The 26,796-nt window shown below is 44.3% G+C and overlaps 1 protein-coding gene across 7 annotated transcripts in view; it reads left to right on the top strand.

Annotated features, from left to right (window-relative positions):
- gse1b (Gse1 coiled-coil protein b) overlaps positions 1-10,378 on the top strand; it is a 599,837-nt gene extending 589,459 nt beyond the window's left edge. For all 7 annotated transcript variants that reach the window (XM_078544609.1, XM_078544608.1, XM_078544607.1 and 4 more), the window contains 2 exons: positions 1,687-1,790; positions 4,125-10,378. In XM_078544609.1, coding sequence (XP_078400735.1) covers positions 1,687-1,790; positions 4,125-4,259 — 239 coding nt within the window. In that variant the 3' untranslated portion in view covers positions 4,260-10,378. The remainder of the gene's footprint in view (positions 1-1,686; positions 1,791-4,124) is intronic.
- Positions 10,379-26,796: the final 16,418 nt, after the last annotated feature.

Here is a 26,796-nt window from a genome sequence, read left to right as displayed (position 1 = left end):
CAGCTGAGGACTCCCCCCTTGGGGTGAATATTGGGGATCACTGGTTTGTGTAACCAGGTTGTGCTCTGTACACAGTGCAGGTTTAATCTAAGGCACAGGGGGTTCAACAAGGTTTCCACCAAGCAATTGACAGGACTGCCCCAATTTTGAATCACAGTCTCATTTTTAAATCATTTTTCAAGAAATGGGCAAGCCTTGCATTTATTGTCCATTCCATGTGGCCCTGGTAAAGTGGTGGTAGAACCTCCCATTGAACTAGCCCATCCATGTGCTGCTGGTGCTGTTCCAATGGGCTTGGATAGAGGATTCCCAAAGTATTGACCCAGAACAACAGAGGGAAGGTGTGTCCAAGACAGGATGGTGGGCGATCTAGAGCTGCAGCTCTCAAGCCTCGGCAACAAGAGCTATGGAGCTGGAAGATGCTGCTGAAATAATACTCAATTGATAGTAGATTAGTATTTATGCTGAAGCCTGATATTTCATTTGTTTACTCATCATTTTAGTCAGAGGCGATGCTTCTTAGGTCACTTTTTTTTTAGCGCATCTTCACACGCACTTTTATCCCCTTTGGGGTATAGCGGGGAGGTAATGGAAGGATTTCCAGGCTGATTATCAGTCCAGTGAGCATGAACACTCCTTCCATGGCCAACAAGTCCTAGTGTGGGACTTGAACCTGGAACTTCTGGCCCAGAGATAGAGATGCTATCACCTGCACCACAAGACTTCCTGTCACATCATTAAAGAGCCATTACAATAAATTGCTGTTCTCCACCTTAAATTCATTGCACAATATTTGTAAAGGTTTCTTAATGGGATCAGGTGTTTGGGTGAGAAAGTTTGTTCAATTGATTCAATGAGGTCAGAAAAGGAGAGTGTAGTGATTGCTATTGTGATGGCTCAGTTGATAAAGATACTGCTGGGCTTGGTACACAGTCACATAGTGCAAGAAGATAAAAACAGAATTACCTGGAAAAACCTGAAGGGTCATGAGGACTCGAAACGTCAACTTTTTTCTTCTCCGCCGATGCTGCCAGACCTGCTGAGTTTTTCCAGGTAATTCTGTTTTTGTTTTGGATTTCCAGCATCCGCAGTATTTTGTTTTTATCTTAGTGCAAGAAGATCCCAGGTTCAGTCCAAGCTAAGTTAGCTCATCTCACTCCAGATGATGGTAGTCTGGATGTAAAAAAAAAATAAATCAGCCAGGGTTCAATACTGTGCTTGCATAATGGCATCAGATGGGAACAAGAATAGAGTCAGCTACAGTAACCCCATATTTGAACACTCTTTTGACACTCATTGCCTCACATCAAGAATGGCCACTTTCCTGAGATACCCGATCAGAGGACAACCAATAGCCAATAATGATGAGGTATCAGAGAGCAACCAATAACCCCAGGATGGGTCAGTGCCCTCGGGAGTGGAAGGAAACCTGGGGAGAACGCAAAGGATTGTATCAAAGAAAACAAACCTTGCATCCTCATCAGAAGAAAAGCTTTCTTCAAAGGCAATGGAAGGCATGAACTTAAAGGGCTGAATGGCCTTGTATTGCCGTTGACTGTTTCAAGTATTAATGTGAGAGTTCCAGGACTCATCAATCTCTTGTGTTACAGCAGCGTGCCAACAGTTCGGTGGCGAGTTTATGCTTTTAAGAAATGAAATAACTCCAAAATTATCATTTAATTTCAGAACAAAATGTCGAGAGGCAAATTCTACAGGCCCAGTGCAGGCGTCTGGAAACCTTTCACTATAACCTTAGCCTGACCGCAGAACAGCTTTCCCTCAGTATGTCGGTAAGTGCTAAGAAGAAACGTTTTATAAAAATCCACTTGTTTACAATGGATTGCTAATCGGGCTGATTTCCATTCCTGATCTTGGTGGGAACAGGAGGGTACAACATGGGAAGATTGGGGTGCAGAACTTACCCCAAGCACCTTGGGGAGCTCTTTGAAGTGGGCAGATCAGAGCAGCAGAAAATGCTGCCTCATTAACCCATTAGGAGCCTGATCTAGCTTTCAAGGGCTGATGGTTCAGCAGTTGGAACGTGTTTCACCTATTGTGTTGAGCGATGTGACCAGTCAGCAATCCTTAAAGACGCCGCTGCCCACTCGATAGTATTGGGCACGTGCCAAATTACCACCCTGTGTAATAGATATGAGGAGCTTTGAACCATGAATAGATTTTTTTCACTGGACAAGCTTAATCCTGAACATGCCCCTCTTCTTTGGAAAATTAAATTGTATCTCCCATCATGAAGTGGCGAAAGTCTCTTTATGAACGTTGATTTCCAAAGTCGGCTGTTTGGAATGTTTTTCAACCTAAGGAGTGTAGTGGAGGCAGATTCAATCCTGGCTTTCAAAGGAGAAGGGGATCATTAACAGAAGGGGAAAAATTTGCAGGACTATGGCAAAAAAGCGGGGAGTGGCAGTAGGTGAATTGTTCATGCAGACAGTGGGCACAGACATGAAGGGTCAACTGGCCACCTCCTGTGCTGCAACCATTCGATGATCCTATAAATCCCATGACAGCCAAGTTGACAAATGCCCTGAATACTCAGGATGCAGGTTCTACTTCATTGTGTACAGATTGGACTGGGCAGGGGGGTGTGGCGGGGGAATAGTTTGGGATATAATACTTAGCCTCAGTGTCCCTGGGCTACTAAGTGAGGTGGGAAGGGGGTGTGAAGTAGCCATGGTTCATGCTTCTGGTCACTCTGGCTGGATGTGGAATGAGGGAGGGGTTTGGTGCACTATCAAATGGCCTCACCATCTGAAGAATAGCCACAGCCCAGGGCAGCAGTACAGAAACTTTTTGAACCAAGGCCCCCTTTTCAGATGGATTAATAATCATGGGCCCCCTATCTAAATGGTAATACTAGAGAATACTGATAATATGAAGGTACTGCATGTAAAGGGTGTCTTAATATATGCTTTTAAGAAAACTGGGTTTTGCTTTGGGGCATCAGTGAGATGGGTTTGCCCTCTTTTCAATGCATGAGCCTGTCTATCCTGCTCAGTAAGCATGACTGCGTTATTTCACAAAAGCCTCTGGGAAGTCTTTACAGATGCCAGTTTTTTTTTATTCATTTATGTGATGTGGGCGTCGCTGGCTAGGCCAGCATTTATTGCCCATCTTTAAATGCCCTTGAGAATGTGGTGGTGAGCTGCCTTCTTGAGTCGATGAAGTCCATGTGGTGTAGGTACACCCACAGTGCTGTTAGGGAGGGAGTTCCAGGATTTCGATCCAATGACCATGAAGTAACGGCGATATATTTCCAAGTCAGGATGGCATTTGGCTTGGAGGGAAACTTACAGGTGGCGGTGTTCCCAAGCATCTGCTGCCCATGTCCTTCTGCACACTGCTGCCACTATGCGTCGGTGGTGGAGGGAGTAAATGTTTGTGGATGGGGTGCTAACCAAGCGGGCTGCTTTGTCCTGGATGGTGTCGAGTTCTTGAGTGTTGTTGGAGCTGCACTCATCCAGGCAAGAGGGGAGTATTCCATCACACTCTTGACTTGTGCCTTGGAGATGGTGGACAGGCTTTGGGGGGTGTCAGGAAGCCACTGACCTGTGAGACCAGCCACAGTCATCACCATCAGGAGACCAGGGAATAAAATGGGAGGAAATAAAATGGGAGCCATTAAGTTCTTGTGTCCATTCAGGGATCTAAATCCATTGGCTGGCCACACCCAATTCTTCAAGGTGCAAATTTCTGGGAATGTGGCTGACACATTTTTTGCCCATCTCTAGAATAAAGGACAGCTGTGGACTATTTCCTTGAATCCCAGCAGTCCTTGAGTTCATGGTGGTCCCACACTGGTGTTAAGTGGAAATTTCCAGGATGGTGACCCAGTGACGATGAGGGAACCATTTATACGGCCTGAGTCAGAATAATATGGGTTATGAGCAACAATTCCAGAAGTTCCTTTTGCATTTCGCATTTTTAATTCAAAACCTGAAAGTAAAGCAGGCGCTCACATATTTCACAAAAACTACCGATGGTGTGAACAAGTGTAGGAGCATAGGCAGAAGTTAAGTAACTTTAAAGAATTCAAGGTCAAGCAACTTCTGAACATTGTGATTCTGATCATTGGTTACAATGTGCATCTGGTTTTCTTTGAAATGCAGGAACTTCTGGCTCAGAAACAGAAACTTGCCTCAGAAAGGGAAAGACTCCAATCCGAACTGGACCATTTAAGAAAGTGCCTTGCACTGCCGACGATGCACTGGTCTAGAAGCTACTTCAAGTCCTACCCAAGGTGACCCCCCTGTTAGCTCGGCCACAGCATAGAGAAACTATTTTATTATCCTGGTATTTAATATTCCCATTGGAATCGATACTCTAGGCAAGACCTAAGGAAACGTGCCACATATGAAGCGAAGGGTAAATGGATAATCAGCCTTTCTGAACGAACATTGCAATGCAACCGAAACGAGACTTCTGGATCTATTTTTACATAAATTTGCTTAAGGAAACCTTTTTATTTTCAGCCTGTTTGAATATCTGATTATCGTTATTTTGTTTCCCCCCCTCCCACTTCCCCTGACCCCTTTTAAAAGGTCAGTTTGGTTTTTTTTAGAGAGGTTGGGGGGGTGGGGGTGGTGGGGGGAAGACTTAATTTTGACCTCCAGAGCCAACACTAATACATCCAATGTACATGCTGACTGGACAGTTTTCTGTACTACTTTGCTCGAGTGGCTTATCACAGCACTGTGGGCAGTGAGCTGTCGCCGTCGGATCCCTCGCACGGACGCCTGTAGCCCAAAAGACAAGAAACGGAAGAGCCTAATCCATTGGAAAAAATGCCGCGAATGCTGACGATGTGTGATGATTGAAGGACCTTGCTCTCCACCTCTCCTCTCAGAAACCCCTCCGTTAATCCTTCTGCTGCAAGCCTTGGCGATCTCCTGCCCACTCCCCATGCACCCTAACCCCCAACCCGGGAAAAAAAAAAATCACCCAAAATACCGGCTTCTCCTTCAGGCCCCCTTCGTGCTGCAACTGGACCAGGCCACAGCACAACAAACAGTTCGAGACTCGTTCAGACGATTAGGCTTTTTATAAAACCGAGAAATGCACTTAAGGCAATTGAAGGTACCTTTTAAAACCAGAGTCTTTTAAATCACAAGAGATGCATGTTACAGAGCTGAGTGTGTGCATTATAAAAAAAAATAGATGACAGCCTGAAGGGCAGGGGTTTTTTTTAATTAAAAATAAATAAAAAGGATTTTTCACAAAAAGAGGTGCTTTGCCTTGTACTGTATATAAATGAAAACAGATTTTGTATGTTTTTATTACTTTAATTATTGTTATTAAAGCTTGCCATTTTTAATATGTTTCTGCTTTGGCAAATATCTTGCTTTTAGTGTTCGTACTGCTGCTGGTCAGGACAAAAAAAAAATTGAAGTGTTTTTTTTAAAAAAAAAATCCAAAAAAAATTGGAGAGCGAGGTCGTTTTCACTGGTGCATGCGCTGTCACTCTAGTTTTCATGTAGCATCAGTTTAAGATTCCTGTACAAGAGGATGCAAAGCCTTTGCTGGCACCCCCACCCCACTTCCCCCCCCCCACCACCTCCCTCCCTTCCCTGTTATTTATACGTGCTTGGGTCAGACGAGCACCTCTGCGACTTGTGGCTGTATCAGCTGCTTTATCTTTTCTCCTGTTGTACTGTAATTTTTTTTCCGTACCTAATTTGCACTCGCCTCTAATGGGCCACTCAATCCCCCCTCCGTGTAAAATGAAAAAGAATGTCCCCGTCTTAACGCTTGGAAAGTTAGCGCTCGTTGAAATTGGAAGGCGTGTATGTGGTCGGCGTGTTTGGAAAATTTCCCATTTAAGGCGCACTTGTGAAAACACCCACTTGGTTCTCCCTGTCCAAATGGTGCATTTTTGAATACGAGAAATAACTTCTAAATGTTCCTCTCCCTTTTTCTCCACATCAAGCTGTAGAGCATTGACCGAGGTGGCGGTGTGCACTTGGGGGATTGTTCACTCTTTGGCAGTTGATGGTTGACTGTTACATCCTAGTATTGGAAGGGTTAAATGTGCATTCTTGGTTCCCCCACACACTCAGCCACTCGATTGGGCCAGTAACATCTTTATAATGGGCCTGAGTTAAGAGAATGATGTACTGTGAGATATGTGACCCATTGTAACCATAATCTCTAAACTCCCTTCCCGTTAATGCAAGATCAAAGTCCCATCAGAAAACAACTTTGGAAACTCTTAAAATTGAGGCATTAAATACAGTATCTAGAGGCAAGGGAAAAGGAAAGCATTTCTATGGCTATTAATGTTCTGATCATGTTTTCAAACCCTTCTCCCATGCAAGATATAAACAGTGCCACTCTTTACCCAAGGTTGGCTTTTTAACCTTGAGCCTTTCTTCATGGATGGGCAGGAAAAATTAAAGGGATGGAAAATTTAAATATATCTGTTTCCATTCATTCAAAACCTGTGACCCTGCAAATGAGTCCACTTGTCTGCAAAGATTCCAGGCTTTAGTCCAGGATGGGTGTAGCATTCAGCAGTATTTCTCACAGATGAGCTTTTCTTTCTTTTTTTAAAAAAAGTATTCAGAGTCTCTGTCTTAGGGATACTCCCCTCCACCTGTGTGAGGGAGGATGGGTCCTCCCACTATACCTCCTCCCCCTACGTGAGGGACAATAGATACTCCCACTACCCACAGAAGAATTGTCGCTACGTTTACAAGATTCAAAGAAGCACATCCATCCTATTTTAGTTAGTGTGGTGTTTCAGAATAAAGGTTTGTTGAAACGGAGAGCTAATGAGAATGGTTAGTCTGATATTAAGCCACAATTCGACTTGGCTAAGAACATTTTTTTTAAAAAGCACCAAATTGTTATCTGGTATTCCTGTTTCCCTAACCTTAGCATATAAAACAACAGGGGGAGGAGGAGACTGATGGGACTCTGTTACCCCTGTTTCCCTGCCCACCTCCCCCCCTCAGTATTTACAGTAGTTATTCTACCTTGATTAAGAGGCACAGCCAACAACCTACTGGCTGAACTGTGCTTTTCTTTAATGAGTATGGGTTGCTAAGAGGTTAAAGGAGACAAAAATCAGACGCCCTAAGAGCTGAGACACTTCAGAGGGTTTTTATTTGAAAGTGCTAAGTGAATTGTACCTGGGAGTGCTGCTGCCAATCACTTGGACTTTTGGCCCCCAGTGTCAGATTGCAGCACTTCCTGAATGAGTCTTGTGCCATATGTTGCTCCTATTGTATTTGCAGGGAGAGCTCATTGCATTACCCGTCTTCCACTGCAAACAATCCAGACCCTCCATCGATGTTCTATGATGGAGAGATAATATGTCAAACCACCAATAGATTCCCTTTCCTTCATCAGGCTTGACCCACTTGTAAAGATAGAACGTTCACCAAATGGCACAGTCGGGATGCAACCTTCTCAATGTGATACTGAGCCGTGTGCATTAGAAAGGTTATAGATTGATGCACGATGCCACGCTGGGCCAGGAGTAGAAACTCGACGCGTGTCCTGAGTGAGGGAAAATCAGCCTGAGTTCCTGCTCCTGATCACCATTATCCTCAGTGTGCATGAATGTTGGGCAAGGATAGAAGCTGAGCTCCCACACAGTGTAAAACTCTTCTGACACTCACTGCCACACAGGAAGAAGAACTTGAGTGAGGTACTGGATGGTGGCTGGTAATCCATGGGACCATAGCGTAGCCCATCAGTGCTTGTGGGGTATAGCAGGGAAAGGCAAGGATATCATTCTCACTGCTTGTCAACTTTAGAAGTTGAAGTCTAGATGGTGCTAATATTCTGCATTGATGAAGGTAATGAATTTTCTTCTAATAACCTACAAATATTGGGTGGAAATTCTGTGACGGATAGAAAGGATTTCCTTTGGGTGCTTTATACTGTACAGCAAAGATACATGCTCACCCATGCACTCCACTTGTAAGATTTGAATGTATTTGCTACAGTTAGAACCTTTCGACAAGCCTCCTTTTCCCAAAACCCAATCTAAGGTAATCCATTTATTCAGTGACCATGACAGGTGCCTTCTCACCCACTATGTGTCTCCAGTCAATCCTACTGCTGTACTGGGGCTCGGTTGCTGGTCTTACCACCATTCCTACAAACCCATATTGGGTGCAACCAGTAATCTCAACGAGCTGGTTTCTCTCTTGATGTGATTTGTTACCTTAGACTCACTTACCTTGGCTGTCAAAGCATCTATAGACCAACATACAGAAACTGCCATCATTGTCAGTGTAGCTAAATCATGATGCATGACTTGATTAATATATGTCATTGCTTTATGCAAAGACTAGGAAATAATTACAAGGGTTTAAGATGTATATTTCCAATACACATTATAGCCTTGTTCTAATACTTGATGCCACCATATTCTGATTGCTTGCTAAATGTCTTTTAGTCCGCATGGACTGCATTTAACTGGTAAATCATCTCAAGTACTATCCAATGGTTCTCAATTTGATCATTAACTGCTGCAAAGCTCGTGTCTTCCCTCCTTACTGGAACTTCCCTAAATACAAATACTTTCTTCCCAATGATTTTAACCTGACCAATATATGTCCAACTTGGCAGACTATGACTCATAGCATCTCCATAATAGCTACCATTTCCCAGACCGCTGAATGATGATAAGCTGGTCAGTACTACAGGCCAACCCAACCAGTGAGCATTTGGTCTCCAAAGGCCATTGAGACTCCGTCAGTTGCACCAAACATAACAATTGAATCAAATCTGTATTCCTTGATCACAAGAACACTAATTTTTTTGGAAAGACAGTTGTGAACGTTTCTCTAATTCCGAATAGCATCAGTCAGTATTTGGGTTTTGTATTTTAGAACTAAAACTGCAAATGATGATCAAACTGTGTATGGACACTCACTTGGGAAGGTTAACATATTCATTAGCCAGCACTCTTGACTATAAAGGACTCTTGGCTAGGGAATACACAATGCATTTTACACTCACTCATTAGGGGAATAAGGTAAGCTGGTATCTTCTTTTGTACTTTTGCATAGTTACTGTTCAAGCTCTCGAACTGGTTTGGGTTTTAGTTTGAAGTGCAGCTGTTTGATCTGGCAAGAGAATCCTTATGGTATAATGGATATGAAAATACTAGCTGAAAATCAAAAGAATCTGTCCCTTTAAAATAGGGAAGCTAAAAGATCTGTTGGGTTTTTGCAAATTTGATTTCTAAGGGACATCATCATCTTTAAACTGGTGTTTTGCAAGACTCTTCAACTTGTTGTAAAGTATTACTGAGGCTATGATGCCATCTACCTTGGATAACATCGCACAGATGCCATCTTCAGGTGGAGTAGAAATTGGCCTTGATTATACCACTGTTTGTAGGAGTGAGCGCTTGAGGGAATCAAGTTAAATACAGTTCCATTCCTACCCCATGTAAGAAACCCAAGGACAGAGATCCGAGAAGGGTGGGGGGGGGGAGGGAGATGAGGTCATGTGACTTTGCCAGTCCGAAGAAGAATGTCAGTGTTTCTTATGAGCTTAAATAAAAAGCGAGCAATTCCAGATAATGCTCTAACCAGCTTCTAACCGTGTATCTATCTTGAGTGCCACAGTATAGCCTTGTTGAGACCAATTGTGATTTATCTTCTAAGACTTAGCACAGAATTTAATGAAGTGCCCTACAAAAACAAATGCCAATGGCGCCAAGTAGATGCCCCCTCACACTCAGACTGATGAACCAATGTTTCACTGAACAGCGCCATGTCCGCTCCCCCCCTCCGCCCCCAATTTCTATATTTAGTGCAGTTTGCCACCGAAATGCTGCAATTAGTCATGATAAATACCCATGGGCAGTGGAAATGCCAGTTTCTGGGCAACAATGAGTCACCTGCTGCAGCAAAATCACTTGCCGTCCTATCTTTGGCCTCAAACCTGGCGAGAATTGAGGTCAAGCACAAGAGAGTTGACAAACAATAGTGTGTACCTTGTAGCCATGATCCCTGCTTTGCAGTCATCAGACCCACTGCTGATAACCCACCTCCCTGTGTTGCACACCTGCTACTCACTAGCAGATTTGCCTTTATAGGTCATTGTAACTATAAATCTGCCACTGGTTAGATTGGACTTTAGCTCTGCACTTCTGTTACAGCCTGTGCACATTCGATATATCATTTTCTTTTGAGGGAGAAGATGAGACCTCCACTATAATTGGGGGTGCAAGGTGGGGGTGGGGGGGTGCTGATGCTGTGAAAATTATGTTTTAAGTGTATTGTTTGGATTTATTGTAATGTAATATATTATTTGTTGAATGTAGTAATTAGGTATTTATGAATATATTGCTGTAATTTCTGACAAAAATCAAAAATAAAATCATGTACAGAGTGATAAATGTGTGGGTATTTTTGTTTTGCATTTGCAGTGTAAAGAAGCTTCTAGAAAGGCAAGAGCATGATCGTGATAGTAATTTCTTATCAACGCACATTGAATGCCAGCCTTGGATCAGTGGATAGCATTTTCACCCCAGTCAGATAGTTGTACACTTAAGCCCAACTCCAGAAACATAAGTATGTAATCTAAAGCGCCACTCCAGTGCAGTAGTGAGGGAGTGCTGTATTGTTGGAGATGCTAACTTTTAGATCTGATGTTTAAGGTGATTGGTAGAAGGATTAGAGGGGACATGAGGAAAAACTTCTTCACCCAGAGGGTGGTGGGTGTTTGGAATTTGCTGCCTGGTTTGGTGGGGGAGGCAGAAACCCTCAGCTCATTTAAAAGGTACCTGGATCTGCACCTAAAGTGCTGTAACCTGCAAAGCTACAGACCGGGTGCTGAAAGGTGGGATTAGAATGGGCAGCTAGTTTTTATTTTTTATTTTTCGGCTGGTGCAGGCACAAGCTGAATGGCCTCTTCCTGTGCTGTAACTTTTTTATATTAAAATGAGACTTTATCTGTCCTTGCAAGTGGATATAAGAGATCCCATATCATACTTTTAAAAAGAACACAGGAGGTCTTCCTCATGTCCCTCAACCAATACCACCAAATCCCTCCATCTGCACATGCATGCTTTCCAGTGAGGAATTCAGGTTAGTAGTTAGCAGTGGGTAGCCTTGCGATTGTTTGCATCTACTTGGGAGGAGGCAAGTCATTGGTTTAACAGTTCATCCAAAAGACAGCATCTCCAACAGTGCAGCACTCCCTCAGCACAGCTTTGGAACTGTCAGTCCAGATTTTTGTGTTCAAGTCCACGGTGTGGGGCTCGAGCCCACAGGCTTCTGACTCCGAGGCACGAGTGCCATAAACTGAGCCACGGCTGACACCCTCGAATACACCAGCTCACCACCGCCTTCTCAAGGGCAATAAGGGATGTGCAATAAATGCTGGCTTAGCCAGCGACACCCACATCCCATGAACAAATAAATTAAAAAAAACACTACATAAACAGAATTTCTGCTGAATTTATAGCAGCTGACTGGGAGACTAAACAGCAAATATTTATACTTGAAGATGATAACAAGCGTCACATTAAAAAATCTATGGACATTTTCCCAATACTTAATCCAAGTGCCATTGTGGCACCCAAATGTTTGGCGAGCAACAACTAAAAAGTGATATTTTTACACTAATTAATTTTAAACATTTCAGCATGAGTGAAATGGATTGGAAAAGTGTTTACTATTCAGTTGATACCACTAACCATCAGCGATACTCTTTGCAATCTTGCCTTCACTGCCAGATATACCATGTTTGCTGCTAACTTTTGTGTGGGGTTAATCTTGGTCACATGTTCCTCTCCTGAATGTGTTGACTTGTAACCATATGACCAGCAGCTTTCTATGGCCCCTCACATCCAGGTGTAGACCACAGGCGGCCTACTTGACCTATCCCAGCGAAAAGCCCACTCCGGCCCACACCCAATATCCACGCACGTGGGACAGTTTCCCCTTTTGAAGGAACTGGGTGTAAGTGCTCGAAACCACTCTTCCAATCGGTGTCTATTTTTTATTGATTACGCTCTTGAGAAGTGCCTTGAGATATTTTGTTACATTGAAAGTGCTACAAAGGTGCAAGTTGCTCATGAGACAGAAGTAGTTATGACCAAGTCCAGGTGCCATTTGGTCACCATATTCCGTTTGGACGGGGAGAAACCTAAGCAGATTTGCCCAAGTTTGCAATATGCGTTTCTGCCCTCACCCAGCTTTTACACAAGGACGCTGAAGAAGAAAATCCCCCCCCCTCCGGACGCACTCCCACCATTCCACTCAAATTTTCCAAGAAAGATCGCTGGATAATAACCTGGAATATGAATCCTACACCCACCCCCTCCCCAATCCCTGATATTGGAACCCTTGGCCTTTTGTGCACTTGACAGTAACTGTATTGCAACAGAAAACAAGGAAGCAAACTTGAAAACAGGAATTTACTGTGTTAAAAATCACTTGGGAGTTTACTCCTAATGGGCACTAATGTTCACTTTTATTCCCTAAACTTTCCTTTCAAATTCTAGATGCTGTCTCAAACTCGAATGTTTCCATCTTTCAAAAAGCACTGTGACTTCTTTCTCAATCTCAGCCTCCTTTTTTCCCTTTTACAGTGTTAACACTTGGGACCATTAACACATTTTAAAAATTAATGCTGACCTGATTTGCAGGTTGGGTATTTACCAGTCTCACAAACGCAACAGCTCGTCAAAAAATAAGTTGCAAGACAGTTTTTTCTGGGCTGTCATTGAGTTCTTAATAATTTTGTAATTAGACTTCACCCTAACTGTTTTCCCAGAAGATTCACCCTTTAATTGTTGGCATTAATGTCTCGTGTAAGCGCTGGTTCCTGAGTGCAAATCAGGTGATTAAAGCATCTGTACAGCTCAGATTGCAGAGAAGTGTGAAGTGATTAATTTTGATAGGAAGAACATGGAGAGGTAATATAAAATAAGGTGTACACCTTTAATGGGTGTGCAGGAGCAGAGGGACCTGGGTGTATATGTGCATAAGTCATTCAAGGTGGCAGGGCAGATGGAGAGAGCAGTTAATAAAGCATGCAGTATCCAAGGCTTTATTAATAGCGGCACAGAGTACAAGAGCAAGGAGGTTATGCTGAGCAAAAATAAAAATAAAAATACCTGGAACAGAACTGTTGAAGAGTCATTCGGACTCGAAACATTAACTGTATTCCTCTCCGCAGGTGCTGTCAGACCTGCTGAGTTTTTCCAGGTATTTTTATTGTTGTTTTTGTTTTGGATTTCCTGCATCCGCAGTTTTTTCCTTTTATCTTAGAGGTTATGCTGAACTTGTATAGGACACTAGTTGGACCTCAGCTGGAGTATTGTGTACAGTTCTGGACGCCACACTTTAGGAACACGTTGGAGAGAGTGCAGAAGAGGTTTACAAAAATGGTTCCAGGGATGAGAAACTTCAGCTATGAGGATAGATTGGAGAGATTGGGATTGTTCTCCTTGGAGAGGAAAAGGCTAAGAGGAGATTTGATAAAGGTGTTCAAAATCATGAGGGGGGGACTGGATAAAGTAGATAGGGAGAAAAATGTTTCTGCTCATCAAGGGATCGAAGACAAGAGGGCACAGATTTAAGTGATGTGCAAAAGAGGCAAATATGATGTGAGAAAAACTTTTTCACACAGCAAGTGGTTCGGGTCTGGAATGCACTGCCTGAAAGTGTGGTGGAGGCAGGTTCAATTGAGGCAGGTTCAAGAGGGCATTAGATGATTATTTAAATAGAAACAATGTGCATGGTTAAAGGGAAAAGGCAGGAGATTGGCACCGAGTCATAAAACTCATTTGGAGAGTCAGTGCAGACACGATGGGCCGAATGGCCTACTTCTGCACCATAACAATTCTGTGAAAAGATTTTCCGTTTTGTAATAGTTCTGGTTAAGCTAGTTATAAAATAAGTGAATACTGTTAACATTTCAGTGCTGTGTTAGCAACAAAGCAATTATTTTGTATTGATGGTATTGAGATGTTCAGTCATTTCTATTTTTATTCCTCTCCTAATGTCTTTTTTTTAAATGGTCAAACCAGGTTGTCATGAAACCCATTGATCTGTGGAGATTATAAAATTTAAAGGTACAGGATGTTCCCGTTCTGGTTACATTGCTCCCTGCCTAGTAACAAGGGTGGGACCCTCTGGGAGTGTTTTGATAGGTTCCCAGAATAGTTCAAGGGTCAGTGAACAACTTCTTCAGGAGGTCAGTTGGAGGCAGTCTGCTAGCCAAGAAGTGTCACAGACACAGGGACAGGAATCGGCCCTGTCGAGTAAGTTAAAAGAAGGGAGAAACCAAATAGGCTCCGAGTTAAAGAAAGAGCTGCAGTTAGCAGACTGACTCCATACTATGGGCTGATGGGGCAAAGCTCCCGCTTTGGAGCAGTGATGCCCTACTTGGCGTGGCCAAAGGTCTGAAAGTTTGCTTGTGAGCTAGTGTTGAGTCACTCGGGATTCCAGAGAGAGGGAATCTTGAAAAACAAGATTGAAATCCTGCGAGGTGAGCCATTGTTAAAGCCGGCCAAGTGGGGGACACATTTGGAGGGAATTCCAAGGCAGCATATTCAAAGATGGAGATTGGAAACCCTCGTGATTAGGACGACGCTGCAGTCAGATTGATTAACTCACAGTGGGACTAACGTCTGGGTGATTTCTTGAGAAGTCCATGGAATCTGTGGTTGTGTCTGTCATTTACTCTGTAGTGTGGAGTGTTCAACCACATTTCATCTGTTAATTCACATGCACCGCATACTTTCCCTGAATGTTAGAGTACAAGATAGATATTGCAAATTGTTTTATCTTTCTGAACTTGTACAGCAAATTCTGTTTTTGTATGTTCAAAACCTGTGGAATCTTGAGGCTTTATTCCAATAGCAGGTGTCCTTAATCTCAACCTTTATCTGTTTTAAACAAAACCTTACTGGTCCCTAACCAGAACTCGGTGTTCCCCACCCGCCCCTGCCCCAACAATGTCCCGGGATCTGGCCAAGGGCCATAAAAAGGTGAATAGTAATAGCTCACAGTGTAGGACACCATCAAGGTCAAAGAGAGAAAAGGAGGTGATAAAATTAAATCAGGAAGTAATGATTTGGTGATGCCAACCATGAGTTTCAGAAGCCTAGAGACTGCACATGATACTGAAGGCCGTGTAGTTTTATAGTCAGGTACAGGGATAGCTAGGGGACACTGTGCAGAGAGTAGGAAAAATAGATGTTTTCTGATTCAAGGATTTGGGTGATCATGCGCTAATGAGATTTAGGACTTTGGAGCAAGGGTAAGCCATCTAGTCCTTCGAGCCTGCTCCGCCATTCATAAAGGTTATGGCTGATCAGGTTGTGGTCTCAACTCCACGTTACTGTCTGCTCCCATAACCTTTGACTTCCTTGTCTATCAAAAATCTATCCAACTCAGTCTTGAATAAATTCAGTGACCCAGCCTCCACTGCTTTCTGGGGTAGAGAATTCCACATACTAACAACCCTTTGAGGGCAAAAGAAATTCTCCTCATCTCTATCTTAAATGGTAGACCTCTTATACTTAAACTGTGTCCCCTGGCTCTAGTCTCTGGGGTTCGAGTCTTTGTATTGGGGCTTCTTTTGCAACCCAGTTATTTACCAATTTAGGCACTAAAAGGTATAATATCAGTGTATGTTGATGATGCCAAGTTGACAAACTGTGAGGAAGATTAACAGGAGGACAGATGAGCAGCATCGGTAGATGCAGAGAAGTATGAAACAGCACATCGGGGAATGGAGAGGGTTGTGGGGGGATGTGGGGAAGAACAGATAAAGGGATGTCCCCCAAAAAAGTGGAGTGGAAGAAAGATGCAGATGCAGCGATCTTTCAAGATGAAGTGCAAATTTTTTAAAAGACCATAAAAAGACAAATGAGATTCTGAATTATACACAGAGATATTGAATAGAACAGCAAGATATTCATTTTGAGCCTGCAAAAATGTTTTTTTAATTCTTTCATGGGATGTTGGTGTCGTTGGCTAGGCCAGCATTTTTATTACCCATCCCTAATTGCCCTTGAGAAGGTGGTGGTGAGCTGCCATCTTGAACCACTGCAGTCCGTGTGATGTAGGTACACCCACAGTGCAGTTAGGGAGGGAGTTCCAAGATTTTGATCCAGTGACAGTGAAGGAATGGCGATATATTTCCAAGTCAGGATGGTGAGTGGATTGGAGGGGAACTTCCAGGTGGGGTTAGTCCACATGTTTTAAGTATTGTCTGCAGATCTGAGCACCCTGATACATCAATAACAAATATTGCACAAGTGAGCTTCTAGAAAATTTTAAAGTTATGAAGAGGTTTGATAGGATAAATGTAGAGATGTTTCCAATTATCTAGCATGCATAAATATAAGATAGTCACAAATAAATCAACATCGACTCCGGACCCCATGAAGTCTCACGGAATCAGGTCAAACATGGGCAAGGAAACCTCCCATGATTACCATGTACTGCCCTCCCTCAGCTGATGAATCAGTGCTCCTTCATGTTGAGCACCACTTGGAGGAAGCACTGAGGGTAGCAAGGATGCAGAATGTATTCTGGGTGCGGACTTCAATGTCCATCACCAAGAGTGGCTCGGTATCACCACCACTGACTGAGCTGGCCGAGTCCTAAAGGACATAGCTGCTAGACTGGGTCTGCGGCAGATGGTGAGGGAACCAACTAGAGGGAAAAACATACTTGACCTCATGCTCACCAACCTGCCTGCCACAGATGCATCCATCCATGACAATATCAGTAGGAGTGACCACCGCACAGTCGTTGTGGAGACGAAGTCCGTCCTTCACATTGAGGATATCCTCCATCCTGTTATGTGGCACTACCATCACGCTAAATGAGATAGATTTCAAATAGATCTACTAACTCAAGACTGGGCATCCATGATGCGCTGTGGGCCAGCAGCAGCAGCAGAATTGGACTCGAACACAATCTGTAACCTCATGACCCAGCATTTCCCCTACTCTACCATTACCATCAAGCCAGGTGGTCAACCCTGGTTCAATGAAGTGTGCAGGAGAGCATGCCTGGAGCAGCACAAGGCATACCTAATAATGAGGTATCAACCTGGTGAAGCTATAACACAGGACTGCTTGCATGCCAAACAGCATAAGCAGCAAGTGATAGACAGAGCTAAGTGACCCCACAACCAACGGATCAGATCTAAGCTCTGCAGTCCTGCCACATCCAGTTGTGAAACAACTCACTGGAGGAGGGTGTTCCACAAAAATCCCCATCCTCAATGATGGAGGAGCCCAACACATCAGTGCAAAAGATAAGGCTGAAGCATTTGTTACAATCTTCAGCCAGAAGTGCTGAGTGGATGATCCATCTCGGCCTCCTCCGGGGGTCCCCTGCATCACAGATGCCAGTCTTCAGACAATTCGTTTCACTCCATGTGATATCAAGAACCGGCTGAAGGCACAGGATAGTGCAAAGACTATGGGCCCTGACAATATTCCAGCAATAGTTCTGAAGACTTATGCTCCAGAACTTGCCGCACCCCTAGCCAAGCAGTTCCAATACAGCTACAACACTGGCATCTACCCGGATATGTGGAAAATTGCCCATGTATGTTCTGTACACAAAAGGTAGGACAAATCCAACCCGGCCAATTACTGCCCCATCAGTCTACTCTCCATCATCAGTAAAGTAATGGATGGGGTCATCAACAGTGCTATCAAGCAGCAATTGCTTAGCAATAACTTGCTCACTGATGCTCAGTTTGGGTTCTGCCAGGGCCACTCAGCTCCTGACCTCATTACAGCCTTGGATCAAACATGGACAAAAGAGCTGAACTCCTGAGGTGAGGTGAGAGTGACTGCCCTTGACATCAAGGCCGCATTTGATCGAGTGTGGTATCAAGAAGCCCTAGCAAAACTGGAGTCAATGGGAATCGGGGGAAAACTCGCCACTGGTTGGAGTCATACCTGGCACAAAGGAAGACAGTTGTAGTTATTGGAGGTCAATCATCTCAGCTCCAGGACATCACTGCAGGAGTTCCTCAGGATAGTGTCCTTGGCCCAGCCATCTTCAGCTGCTTCATCAATGACCTTCCTTCCATCATAAGGTCAGAAGTGGGGATGTTCACTGATGATTGCACAATGTTCAGCACCATTCGTGACTCCTCAGATACTGAAACAGTCCATGTCCAAATGCAGCAAGACCTGGACAATATCCAGGCTTGGGCTTACAAGTGGCAAGTAACATTCACGCCACACAAGTGTCAGGCAATGATCATCTCTAACATGAGAGAATCTAACCATCTGCCCTTGATTTTCAATGGCATTACCATCGCTGAATCCCCCCACTATCAACAACCTGGGGGGTTACCATTGACCAGAAACTGAACTGGACTAGCCATATAAATACTGTACCTACAAGAGCAGGTCAGAGACTAGGAATTGTGCGACGAGTAACTCACCTCCTGACTCCCCAAGGCCTATCCACCATCCACAAGGCACAGGTCAGGAGTGTGATGGAATACTCCTCACTTGCCTGGATGAGTGCAGCTCCCACAACACTCAAGAAGCTTGACACCGTCCAGGACAAAGCAGCCCGCTTGATTGGCACCACACCCACAAACATTCACTCCCTCCACCACCGACAACCAGTAGCAGCAGTGTGTACCATCTACAAGATACACTGCAGGAATTCACCAAGGCTCTTTCGACAGCACCTTCCAAACCCACGACCACTACCATCTAGGAGGACAATGGCAACAGAGTGATGGGAACACCACCACCTGGAAGCTCCCCTCCAAGTCACTCACCATCCTGATTTTGAAATATATTGCTGTGCCTTCACTGTCGCTGGGTCAAAATCCTGGAACTCCTGACAGCGCTGTGGGTGTACCTACAACACATGAACTGCAGCAGTTCAAGAAGGCAGCTCACCACCACTTTCTCAAAGGCAATTAGAGATGGGCAATAAATGCTGGACCAGCCAGCGAAGCCCACATCCCGTGAATGAATAAAAAACAAACCGGGGATTTAGGAGAAACATCTTTAACCGGAGAATGGTTAGAATGTGGAACTTGTTACCACAAGTAGTTGATGCGAATAACACAGATAGAAGCTGGATATGTACATGAGGGAGAAAAGAGTCATAGAGTCATAGAGGTCTATAGCACAGAAAAAGGCCCTTCAGCCCATCGAGTCTGCGCTGGTCAAACAAGTACCTAACTATTCTAATCCTATTTTCCAGCACTAAGCCCATAGCCTTGTATGCCATGGCATTGCAAGTGCACATCCAAATACTTCTTAAATGTTATGAGGGTTTCTGCCTCTACCACCCTTTCAGGCAGCGAAAGAATAAGATGCCCTAACAGTGAGAGATGAGCAAGGGTGAGGGGAGGCTCACGTGGGGCATAAACACCGGTATTGTTTCATTGCGTCAAGTGGTTTGTTTCTGTTTTGTTATTCTAATTAATAGCGAAACAAATAGTCGTTTGGTAGTATAAAACTTGAGTATTGCTGAAAAAAGGCATGTTGTCAAAGCGTTTCATCAGGACAATTCGCAAGAATACCAAATGTAAAGGGAACAACAATTTATACTTCATGAGAAGATAGTGCTGATTGGTTGGCAAGTGGACCTTGGCTGGTAGAGGCGGTGCCTTGGAGAATGCACCAGTTAACTTATGACTGACAGTTAACTGCCAAACTTTGTTTAAATTCAAATCAGGCATGTTGATTCAGATTGGTCAAGGCATTGCTCTGGAGACAGCCATTCTCTAGTTCATTCCCCAGGGCAATGCCTTGACTGATCAGAGTCAACTTGCCTGATTTGAATTTAAACAAAGCTTGGCAATTAACTGTCAGTCATCAGTTAACTGGTGCATTCTCCATGGCAATGCCTCTACCAATCACAGTCCATTTGCCAACCAATCAACATTCTCTTCAAGTATAAACTGTTGTTTGCAATTTATACTCTTGCGCACTGTCCTGATGAGTACAAGATGAAAATCTTCAATAACATGCGTCTTTTTTCAGCAATACTTGGTATCAAAGCCATACAAAGGGTACAGTGAAAGTTCACCAGAATGATACAACAACAACAACCTAAATTTATATAGTGTCTTTAACATAATGAAACATTCCAAGGTGCTACACAGGAGCATTATAAAACAAAGTATGACACCGAGCTGCCTAAGGAGATATTAGGTCAGATGGCCAAAATGTTTTAAGAAGTGTCTTATAGAAGGCAAGTGATGGAGAGAGATGGAGAGGTATGGGGAGGCCATTCCAGAGATTGGGGCTGAGGCAGCTTAAAGCATGGCAACCAGCGGTGGAGCAATTATAATTGGGGAGCATAAGAGGCCAGAATTAGAGGAGCGCAGATATTTCGGAGGTTTGTGTTTGTAATTTACCAAGATAAGGAGGGGAAAGGCCATGGAGAGATTTGAAACATCTATGAGAATTTTTAAATCAAGGTGTTACTTGGACTGGGAGCTATTGTAGGTCAGTGAGCACAAGGGAGATAGGGGATTGGGACTTGCAGCAAGTTAAGACACAAGCAGCAGAGTTGGAAAGAGGGAGCTTGAAAACCTGGCAAGTAGAAGGAACGAGTTCCAATGGTTCAGAGTCTGGCAGAAGGAATAGATAACAACAATTTGCATTTATATAGCACCTTTAATATAGGAAAATGTTCCAGGGTATTTCTCGCAAGCAACACAGGCAACAACTGACAGCAAGTCAAATTAGGAGATATTGGAATGACTGAAAGCTTTGTCAATATGATAGGTCTTGACAAGCATCTTAAAGGAGGAGAGAGATGAAGAGGTGGAGATGTTTAGGGAGGGAATTCAGGGCTTAGGGTCCAGTCAACTGAGGGTGCAGCTTCTATATAAATGCAAATTGTTATATAAATGCAAATTGTCGTTGCCCAATCCCCTGTCACCCTTGTGCTCACTGACCTACGCTGGCTCGTGAGAAACAATCTGGAACATTTTCCTATTTTAAAGGTGCTATATAAATGCAAATTGTTGGTGCCTTCTTCTTCCACTAGACTCTGGTGCAAAGGGAGTGGGGTGTGTGCAAGAGGTCAAAGTTTGAGGAATGCAGAGTTCTGAGAGGGTTGTAGGGCTAGAGGAGGGCGCAGAGATAGGGAAGGCTGATGCCATGCAGGAGGCTGAGAATTTTAAATTTGAGACACTATTGGACTGGGAACCAATGTAGAACAGTGAGGATGGGGGTGGGTCCTGATGTGTATTTGGATACAGGCAGTAGGGTTTAGGTTGATCTCATGTTTATGGATGGTAGAAGCTGAATGATTTGCCAGGATTACATTGGAATTGTTGACTTGGAGGTAACAAAGCATGGGTCAGGGTTTCAGTAGCAGAAAAACTGAGACAGGATTGGAGGCGCGCAATATTACAAAGACTGTGGTTGCGATGGATGGGATGTAGGATCAGAAGTTCAGCTCATGGTCAAATAAGATGCTGAGGTTGCAAACAGACTGATTCAGCCTGTGATAGTGAGGGAGGGAGATAGAGGTAATAGCAAAGGAATTGTAGTGAGGGCCCAAGACCATGGCTTCCAATGCTGTCAGGTGGGCAGTTCAAGGATTTTAATCCAGTGAAGATGAAGGAACGATGATATCGTTCCAAGCCAGAATAATGTGTGGCTTAGAGGGGAACTTGCAGGTTGTGGTGTTCCCATGTAGCTGCTGCCCTGGTCCTTTGTGGGTTTGGGAGTTGCTGTCAAAGAAGCCTTGGGGAGTTGCTGCAGTGCATCCTATAGCTGGTATTGCTGCCACGATGCATCGTGGTGGACAGAGTGAATGTTTAAGGTGGTGGAGAGGATGTCAATCAAGTGCACTGCTTTGTCCTTGAGTGTTGTGGGAGCAGCACTCATCCAGGAAAGCAGATAGTATTCCATCACACTCCTGACCTGTGCCTTGTATATGGCGGACAGGCTTTGGGGAGTCAGGAGGTAAGTTACTCTCCGCAGAAATCCCAGCCTGTGACCTGCTCTTGTAGCCACAGTATTTATATGGCTGGTCCAGTTCAGATCTTTGTCAATGGTAACCCCCGGGATGTTGACAATAGGGGATTCAGTGATGGTAATGCCATTGAATGTCAAGGGTAGGTGGTTAGATTCTCTCTTGTTGGACTTGGTCATTGCCTGGCACTTGCGTGGCCTGAATGTTACTTGCCACTTGTCAGCTCAAGCCTGAATGGTGTCCAGGTCTTTCTGCGTGTGGGCGTCATCTGCTTCCTTGTCTGAGGAGTTGCAAATGGTGCTGAACACTATTCCATCATTCATGAACATCGCCACTTGTGCCTTCTATGATGTGGGAAGGTTATTGATGAAAGAACTGAAGACGGTTGGGACTAGGACAGTAACCTGAGAAATTCTTGCAGCGATATCCTGAGACTGAGATGATTGCCTTCCAACAACCACAACTGTCTTCATTTAAGCTGACTCCAACCAATGTGGAGTTTTCCCTGATTCCCATCAATGTTACACTTGATCAAATGTTGCCTCTTATTTCACCTCTATAATTTAGCTCTTTTGTTTGGACCAAAGCTGTAATGTGATCAGGATGTCAGACAAGCAATGGAGAGTTAGAGAGAAGTGATGATGTGGTAGAGCAGGGTGTCATCAGTGTATCTGTGCAGTTTGACGTGTCTTTGGATGGTGTCACTGAGGGTGGCATGTAGATCAGAAATAAGGGGGCGCAGGGGCAGGGGTGGAAAAACAGATTAAAACATGGAAATGAAAGAAAGATTGGCACCTTGGCTTGATTTTGATGTTCTGCTAAACAATGTATTATTTACCAATCACATTTTGTCCATGTAACTGTTTCTTTTATATTAATGTATGCAGATCGGTTATGTTCTGGTCCTGTGTACAGAGTTTGACAGTTGGTGGAAGATGGAACATCGAGGTGAAAGAAAAGCCTGAGGCCAAAGACATAAAAAGAACTGTGCAATGTGGACATAGAGAAAGATCTAATAGCTAATTTAGCCAAGACAAAGCTTTGCTAGAATTAGCAAGTTCTGCAAAATGAATTAAATTGCAGAAGTGCTTGCATCAGGGAAAAGATACAGACTTCCCCTTGTTAAGGCCTCAAAACATGCCTATTTCTCTCAACTTTGGAGGTTGATAACAGTGTTAGAAAGTCATACCTAGCACAAAGGAAGATGGTTGTGGTTGTTGGAGGTTAGTCATCTCAGCTCCAGGACATCAATGCAGGAGTTCCTCAGGGTATTGTCCTCAGCCTAACAATCTTCAGCTGCTTCATCAATGACCTTCCATCCCTCATAAGGTCAGAAGTGGGGATCTTTGCTGATGATTGCACAATGTTCAGCACCATTTGCAACTCCTCAGATAGTGAAGCAGTCCATGTCGAAATGCAGCAAAACCTGGACAATATCCAGGCTTGGACTGACAAATGGCAAGTAACATTCACGCCAAACAAGTGCCGGGCAATGACCATCTCCAACAAGAGAGAATCTAACCATCGCCCCTTGATGTTCAATAGTATTACCATCGCTGAATCCCACACTATCAACATCCTGGGGGTTATCATTGACCAGAAACTGAAATAACCTAGCCATATAAATGCTGTACCTACAAGAGCAGGTCAGAGGCTGGGAATCCAATGGCGAGTAACTCACCTCCTGACTCTCCAAAGCCTGTCCACCATCTATAAGGCACAAGTCAGGAGTGTGATGGAATACTCTCCATTTGCCTGGATGAGTGCAGCTCCCACAACATTCAAGAAGCTTGACACCATCCAGGACAAAGCAGCCCACTTAATTGGCACCCTATCTACAAGCATTCACTCCCTCCACCACCGACGAACAGTAGCAGCAGTGTGTACCATCTACACGGTGCACTGTCGGAACTCACCATGGCTCCTCAGTCAGCTCCTTCCAAACCCACGACCACTACCATCTAGAAGGACAAAGGCAGCAGGTAGGTGGGAACACCACCACCTGGAAGCTCCCCTCCAAGCCACTCACCATCCTGACTTGGAAATATATCGCCATTCCCTCACTGTCACTGGGTCAAAATCCTGGAACTCCCTCCCTGACAGCATTGTGGGTGTACCTACACCACATGGCCTGCAGCGCTTTAACTTCAAGGCAAACTTACCTTCTCAAGGGCAATTAGGGATGGGCAATAAATGCTGGCCTAGCCAGCGACACCCACATCCCATGAGCGAATTTTATTAAATCAAGCTGGCTTTGTTACTTCAAGTGTGGCCTTGGGTCCCTTGCAAGGACAGGAGACACCTGGAGAAGGCACTGTGAACACACTGGCTTGTATTGGGAAGGACAGTGAGTTAACTACAAAGCAATTGAATGGGTTAAAATTAGGTTTTACCTTATATAGGCCAAGGCCTGAGCCACAAAACAGTATGAAGAAAGAGCACAAAAAGACATAGGCTGGGACTTTCCAGTCCCTCCACCACCGGGCTTCCTCGCAGGCTGGACGGGGATATTTGGAGAGCCTTTGACTTTTAATGGCTCTCCAAATTTTCCCATCCCACCCGCAATGATGCCGCCGGTGTTGAAGGGGGGCACCAGAAAATCCCGCCATAGTTACTGCAGTGGTAACCAGGTGTCCTGGTTAGTCACCCAGAAGTCGCGCATGGAGGGTTCATTGGCAGAGTGACCACCAAGACGGACTCTGGCTCTCAGAGAAGCCACCAGTAGTATTGTGAGTGTGTACGATTGCTTAATGGTTTAATAAAGCTGTACCACATTTAGTGGAATAATATCCAAGTTGTTGTGTGCCATTGATACCCAGAATAAAAGCTAGAGCTTTTAGGTCAGGTGAAAGATTTTACAGTTCTTATATGATACCAGTACACTAGATTAAATGGAGAAAGTGGCCTAATATGCTTTAAAATTAAGCAGTCAGATGTTGCAATAGGAAGATTCTCGAAATGGTATGTTGAAATCAATGGGCCAAAGTGCCTTTTCCTCTTGCATCTCGTGCAGCAAATTACATTTGACACAGCGACAGCGATCATCAATTATAAAATGAATGGTCTATTCTAACAAGAAGGATTCTGATAATACAAAATTTGCCAAAGTACAAATGTGGTGTTCTTAAAGAGGGCTCTGGTGACATATAACACCAGCCAATGCCCAGAATTACACAATACAGGGTTGCTTTTGGCTGTGGGACACTTGGCAATGTCAAGTTTAAGAAAATAAGATTTTTCACTGCAATGTATCCCGTCAAGAAGCAAGACATCTGGTTTGCTTCACGAGTGATGTGCAATGTTTGGGTTATGGGCTGCCGTTTGGCAAAGCGAGCGATCTCCATCTGTTTCTAATTTGACCCTGAGAAATTTGCCTAACTGTTTCCATAGACTGTTGTGAGTGCTGGCATTCATTGTGAATGTTCCTCATTAGGACTGTGCAGTTGTTGTTATAAATAACTTCATAAGTCTTCAATACCTGGACAATTTGGCAAAGAGATTAACAAAGCAAATACAATAATCATATATACATATATACCTGGCATAGGAGATTGGGTCTATTAGACCACACATGGTAGACTATGTTCAAATCTCACTTTCATGCCACAAGTTAAAGATGAACAGCATTGGGAAGGGTGCAAGAAAGTGCAATGATGATCCCAGGGGATGATTCACAAGGGAAGGGCTTTTGTCCATGGTGAGGGGAGATTAGAGGCCCAGGGGTAAGAAAGTAATTGGAGGCCTTGGGGGTGGGGGGGGGTAAGATCAAAGGCTTTGACAGGGGGGGGGGGTGCAAATCGGAGGTCCAAGGAGTGGCAAAATCAGAAGTCTCAGAGGGAGAGTCTGCAGGCCTAGTGGAGAGAAATCAGAGGCCTCGGAGGGGGTAGGAGGAGGATCAGACTCCACGAGGGGAATGTTGGTGGCAGGTGCCTGATTACAGGAGGCCCTCGGGCAGGCGCACTGGGTCCAGGAGGTAGGTGTATTGGCACTGACTCCCACCAAGCCTTCATCTAAAGGGAGACAGTGGCATAGTGGTAATGTTGCTGGACCAATGATCTAAGCTAAAGCTTTGGGAATATGGGTTCAAATCCCATCATGGTAGCTGATAAAATTTAAATTCAATTAATTAATCTGGATTATAATCTGGGACCATGAACCTATCATCAATTGTTGTAAAGACCCATCTGGTTCATGCACCCTTTGGGGAAGGAAATCTGCCATCCTTACCTGGTCTGGCTTGCATGTGACTCCCAGCCCAGGGTGGAATTGTACCAGATTTGCACTAAATGCAGTAGTGGGTGGGAAAAATGACATTCTGGCCACAATGGGGGCTTTTCATGCCGTATTGTCCCAAACCCACTGCGTTCTCAGGATACATGCTGTTTCAATGGCAGGCAGGTTCTGATTTGCCTGCTGTGCCAGGCACCGCATTTAATGTGCAGCCGCGTTTAGTTCTTCCAGTCCAAGACTGCAGCCCTCGAGTGCCTTTTGGACACCGCGGAGGTCCGCTGTGATGTCCTTTGGCTGCAGGAGGGGCAGCAACATTACCACCCTGGTTTGGTAGGTGATGGCAGTGGTGATCAGTGCCAATGCTGCACAGAAGAGGTTGGCCATCCAATGTAGATAGAGTACGAACGATTTCATCTGTGTAGCCAGGGTAAGGCAACCATCTCATCACTCTAAACTCACACACTCAAGCCCATCACACATTCACTGGCATCTCACTCACTGCCAGCTCAAGGGACATCACCACCCACTCTGTCACACATACCCTCACATCTCCATTTGGCCTCATCTCCTCTGGAGTCTGCCTCCTAACCAGCTTGAGGCCACTTGAACAGGTCAACATGTGCTTCCACAC

This window comes from Cetorhinus maximus, chromosome 6 (genome assembly GCF_964194155.1).
Source record: "Cetorhinus maximus chromosome 6, sCetMax3.hap1.1, whole genome shotgun sequence".
NCBI classification, from domain to species: Eukaryota; Metazoa; Chordata; class Chondrichthyes; order Lamniformes; family Cetorhinidae; genus Cetorhinus; species Cetorhinus maximus.
The sequence above is the reverse complement of the archived record's forward strand: the minus strand, read 5'-3'. Positions and strand labels throughout refer to the sequence as shown.